Raw genomic sequence first — 5,762 nt, 5'->3', positions numbered from 1 at the left:
ATATAATCCAGATTACACAGATTACATTTCCTCTCATTAACTGGAGTATTGTTATAACGCCCGGTTTCTATGGCAATGGGTGCACAACCCGATCTGAAAAGGGCCAAAGCACGTCTATTACATTTCTTCATGCAAGTGGACACGTTAAATGTAAAAATATAAAATTAAAAAGATGTGTTTTAGTTGTTTGAATGTGTAGCGTACATCAAGCTGGGTTTTATCTTTTACGTGGTATCTTTTGCTCTTTATTGTGTTTATGTAGTTCTGTCATATTCATCTTTAGTATCGTAGAATCGTATTTTAAAGATTTTACTGTTTTTACTATTGACGTTTTTTATGTCATTTTATCTGAATTATACATTTTAAAACTTCTATTTGTTTTGCAATAAATTTATATCAAATTGAATTGAATATAGTTCTAATGCACAGTAAGACGAACAGACCTTATACTATGTTATTCTCATTGATTTTATTTTTTAGACGCTACACATGCTCGTTATTCGCATAGATTTTTAGCTCCGATGAGGAGTTCTAGAAAAACTCGGCTTATTGATTATAATATATAGACCTTTTTAGATCTACTGCCTATCAGGGACGTAGCCAGGATTTTGAAAGGGGGGGGGGTTATGCGAGGACGTAAGACCCGGGGGTGGTCCAGGGCGAAGGCCCCTGCAAATTAGCGCGCTCTGAATGATTTTAGGACTGTTTTGAGATAAAGTGAAAATTGCAATAAACGCATCATAAATAATACTAGTAAGCCTAACAATAATTACCGTATATAAAACGCAACAGTGGTGGATCCGGGAATTCAAAAGAGAGGTGACCCAGGGAGGGACTTTTACAGATTGAGGAACCACCCACCTCAGCCCCACCACGGTTGGGGCTGAAATAATGAAACCTCTAGATGGCCTGAAATTACACTCTCAGACTTAAATTTTAATAGGGACCCTATATTTTTCTTTGTTTCCATTAAATAAAATTAGGGGGAGGAGGCCTTGAATCCACCACTGCTCAAAACATTCGTTATTCAAAATAGTCATAATCACGAAAAATAGGCATGTAAAACAAGATCACATCCTAAAAAAAATTATGCACTCTCGCCTCATCTGTCAGCAGTCACAAGACATACTCTCAGCTAGATGTCCATTAAATGGAGTTTAATGTCACACCCAGGAAGGGCGAAATCTGTTTTGAAAGGTGGAGTATTATACTGCCCTTATCGGAGCTTTCGAAATTACGAGAACTTGTTCAGATACTAAATCTTCTAAATTTTCTGTCTATTTGTATTTTAACTGTAAAGCTTTAGACCTGAAATTTCTTTCATAGTGGATGTATTACAGTAATTGCCCATCACTTCAATGTTTTCCTTCTTAATCACCCTTATTCACCGTGAAGGTGAATAGATCCACCGCTACATGACGTAGAAAACGTTATATAAGACTACTGTAACCATTGAGTAATGTCTCTTGTTTCTTTACTTATGCTAAAACACAAAGGTGAGACTATATAAAGTACTATTACTCATTGTATATTTTATCACATCATCATTATTATGATCATTATCATCATTATTTGTATAATTATCATCCCCATCATCATTGTCATTATCTATAACATCGTGATTGACGTTTTTGCCTACCTGACGAGTTATCGTAAATACTCAATATGTTCCAAAATACTTGCGAACAAATCGCAAATGATTCGCGTGGGAATCGAACCCACGACCTCCAGATAACTAGCCTGGTGTCATCCATTAGACCACTGAACTTGCACTTAGGGACTAGCGTCGAATTCACCGTGAAGGTGAATAGATCCACCGCTACATGACGTAGAAAACGTTATATAAGACTACTGTAACCATTGAGTAATGTCTCTTGTTTTCTTGTTTCTTTACTTATGCTAAAACACAAAGGTGAGACTAAATAAAGTACTATTACTCATTGTATATTTTATCACATCATCATTATTATGATCATCATCATTATAGAAGAATGATGGGATGAGCCCTGAGCTAAAAAAAAAAAAGAAGCAAGTCTGCGAAATATGATGCCATACTAAGACCTGTCCTACATTAAAGTTATCAACGAATTGAATTACCAAACACAATGCTACATATTAAGACCTGTCCTTGAAAGTTCATTAAAGGTCACTTTAAAAGTCACTTAAAACTACACACATGTAAAAAAGCAGTAGATACACGCTACCGCTTGGAGCCTATTCTTTCGATGTGTCTGCGTCAGAAAATATCATACGAGTGATGTTTTTTTACCATACCTGATCCGCTGCTACTCGAGGATCGGATTCAACACTAGTTACTAATATAAGCGCAAGCTCGGTGGCCTAGTACTGGTGACACCGGGAGTTATCTGGAGTCAGTGGGTTCGTTTCCCACCAGAATAACTTGCAATTTTTTTTCGCAAGTATTTAGAAACGTACTGAGTGTTAGTACAATAACACGTCAGGTAGGGCACAAAACACCACAGTTAGGCCTAGGCCTATGATATTTTCCTGACGCAAACACATCGAAAAATAACATTATCATTATCACTATCGTTATTCAGCAGTGTGTTTTTCTATAAAATAGAGAAGTATATGTTAGCACTGATTTGTATTCGATTTTACAATTTGTTCTTTTGTTTTTGGGGTTTTTTTCTGTTGTGTATTTCCAATGTGATTTTGGACGTACAATAAAAGGATTCCGAATACGTAAATTACTAAGAGGCCTATAAAACATAGATCTAGCTTTTTATAAACTGATATAGCGCCCTCGATTTCCGAATAATAAACATAATAAACCAAACTCCAGAACGGGCGCGCGTCCACAAAAGCAGTCTCGATATTGTAAGTATAGTGGCTCATTGCTTTTAGTCATATCTTCATGTAAACCATTAAATAAAAAAACATTACAATTGAAAAAAAATATCAACATGCATGCACAGATTTGATCTGACTGGATTCTATGGGGAAAAATGTACTCCGGGTGGATTAATAATCTTTGAGTGTCACAAAACTCTGACTAAACTCAACTAAACTTATACTGAAGCGGTTTGCGTGTAAAAAATAAGCGTTCAATTCACGCAGAAAGTAATAGAAAGTAATTGTAATTGAGAAAAGGCGTCCTAGTTGTTAATATGGCGGTTGTTCAAGAATTTGCAGGGAGATAATAGATGTCAAAGTTCAAAAGTAATTGTAATTGCAAGAGGGCGTCCTACACCGCGTTATTGCAGAATTTGCACGCAGAAATCGCGGAGAACGATATCTTGTTATTATAAAATCTTTGATGTGGGCCGTGTTTTATAATATCACTCAATGATTTTGCGACGTCAGCAGATGATATTTCTCATTTAAGAACTAAGAACTGTTAATACGCCAAGATACTTTCTTCATGTTTTATTGCAATTTTCAATCACAAACTCTTATTATTTTATAAGCTTTTTAATAATAATTAAAGGGTATTAAATTTCAGTTTTCTCTGATCAATTTGACTCCATTATTTAAAGTGTTCTTTAGTCATATTTAAAAAGATGTCATAGTGCACTCACTATGGTTTATATATACTGTAATTCATTATTATTTAATCCGGGATATTTGTGTGTTTCATTAAAAGGTACATTGGTCATTCATAGCGGCAGATAAACTCTCTATGATGCCTCTCTGTCAGGCCAGGTTAGGCCTACTTCCAGTGCTGATATGTACGTGGTATAGGCCAATGTAATGCCCGCATCCTTCTGAAAAAAAATTAAACAATTGATAATAGTAACAATAATTATAATAGGCCTAATAATAATAATAACAACAACAACAATAATAATAATAATAATAATAATAATAATAATAATAAATCATGTAACAAATCATATAACATGTTTTCATCTCTCAGCTTATGATGAAAACAAATAATAAGTTGACAAAAATTGTTTAGATTATTGATAATAATAAGAATAATAAAAATTCTACTTACATTTTTAGCGATCCCGAGTGTATAGAAGAAGATTTGGGGATCCCATGGGGTCAAAAATTTGATCTCTTGATGCTTCGCTAAGTATGCTAGCTGTGACCTCTCTTGGTGTTTGTGATGGGTCTCTAGAGACGTGCAGCGCGGCAACACCTAATTAAATGAGAATAAACAAACATTTAATGAAAATAAATAATTACTAAGTTTGTATAACATTGTAGGATGGCTGTGACATAATATATATTTGAATTGAGTGATTGAATATTTCAAAAGATATGGACACGTCCTCGAAGCTTCTGGTCAGCACTTGTTGATTTTCGTTCATCATCTCAGACTCCTGCGCCTCATCCTAAAGCTGATAAAACTCACTGGCATGGAAATTAGGAAGAAACAAAATTAAGAAGAAACAAATAAAACAGGTGAATCGAGCTTTAAAAAACAGTGCCATGTTCATTAATTAGTTCCTTAAAACCCAGGCCCGTATGGCCTACGGTTTGCAATGGGTGCGTATGCAGATTGTCGTTGAAATACGATCCATCGCACGGTGCACCGTCGCATCGCAGTCTCTGGAATCTTATCGGCTGTCGATATCGATACACAGGGGCAGCGCTAGACTTGCCACAAGTCTCTAATTTATGGATTTTTCGTAGTACATTAGCGCATTTCGGAAAGCGCCACCAGCGTCAGTTTATGTTGAGAAACTTTTTTGATGAGAATTAGAGACTTGTAAAAGAGTGAGTCAAATCGAATGCAGACCGCTGGCGATTTTTTTTTCCGTACGAAACATTTGCATGAAACTTTATTCGTGCCATCTCGGATTGACTCGACTCGAGTTCGACACGAGGAACAAGAAAGAGCAGACACTTCGCAATGTCGTGACGCTCGAGTTTTACTTTTTCTATGTTTACCTACGGTAGGCCTATGAAATCTTACGGATTTATGGGATGTACGTGTGTAACTAACTGTGAACTTATTGTATGTTATTAAATGTTAGTATAATATCTACAACAACAATAGCTAGTACCCCTCCTTTATAAAGTGTAGATAGGTACACCAAAGGCTGACAGAAAGAATTAGATAAACTACAGGCCTAAAGCAGGCTGAGTTAAGTCCTACCTACCATAGGCCTTCCTAGGCTAGGGTCCTAGGCTGACACCAACAGTCACGCTTCACATGACGTTGATTGAAATTTTGAAAAAAGGGGAAAAATTGAAGCATGAAATAAAAAATAGAGTGCATAAGAGAAATATTATTAAATAAATAATATACCATTCCGGATGAAACTATCCTTGTAATGTAATTAATGTTAAATAATAAAAATAACAATAATAATAATAATAATATTAATAATAATAATAATAATAATAATAATAATAATAATAATATAATCATTTCAGCATTATTACGTTGGCCTAAGCCTTGTAATCAAGAACCTATTTACTATGCCTATAATTAATAACTAGCCCATGGGAATATCTTTTGTGCTATTTCCCCTTAACGTCGTGTTTTTTTGTTTTTTTTTGTTCTCTAATTTCTCCATTGTCTAAGTTCCTAAGGTAGGTTTTAATAACATAATAATGAATAATAATAATAAATAATAATCATTCGGCATTAATTAACTTGGTCTAGCCTTGTAATCAAGAACCCGCAGATACTATTTACCATATAACTAGGCTTAAGGCCTCATTTATACATTCATTGGTGCCGCTCTGCCATTTTGGCAGGTCTTTGACATCCAGTATTTTAGAGCTGCCTATTCTCAGCTCTTCTCTTAATTTGAAAATAACTGTCACCCTGTTTCATTTGA

The 5,762-nt window shown here is 35.0% G+C and overlaps 1 protein-coding gene across 2 annotated transcripts in view; it reads right to left on the bottom strand.

Moving 5' to 3' along the window:
- Positions 1-1,512: 1,512 nt before the first annotated feature.
- The window catches only part of LOC117105741 (extracellular serine proteinase-like), a 14,928-nt gene continuing 10,678 nt past the window's right edge, over positions 1,513-5,762 (bottom strand). The window contains exons 9-10 of one of the 2 annotated variants that reach the window (XM_033247001.1): positions 3,962-4,108; positions 1,513-3,728 (exon numbers count right to left, since the gene is read on the bottom strand). In XM_033247001.1, coding sequence (XP_033102892.1) covers positions 3,966-4,108 — 143 coding nt within the window. In that variant the 3' untranslated portion in view covers positions 1,513-3,728; positions 3,962-3,965. The remainder of the gene's footprint in view (positions 3,729-3,961; positions 4,109-5,762) is intronic. The other variant, XM_033247002.1, reaches the window with a different exon arrangement.

The sequence above is a fragment of the Anneissia japonica genome, unplaced genomic scaffold, assembly GCF_011630105.1.
Source record: "Anneissia japonica isolate Jap-2015-1 unplaced genomic scaffold, ASM1163010v1 scaffold287754_len4335492_cov202, whole genome shotgun sequence".
NCBI lineage: Eukaryota > Metazoa > Echinodermata > Crinoidea > Comatulida > Comatulidae > Anneissia > Anneissia japonica.
This window is presented reverse-complemented; position numbering and strand designations above follow the sequence as displayed.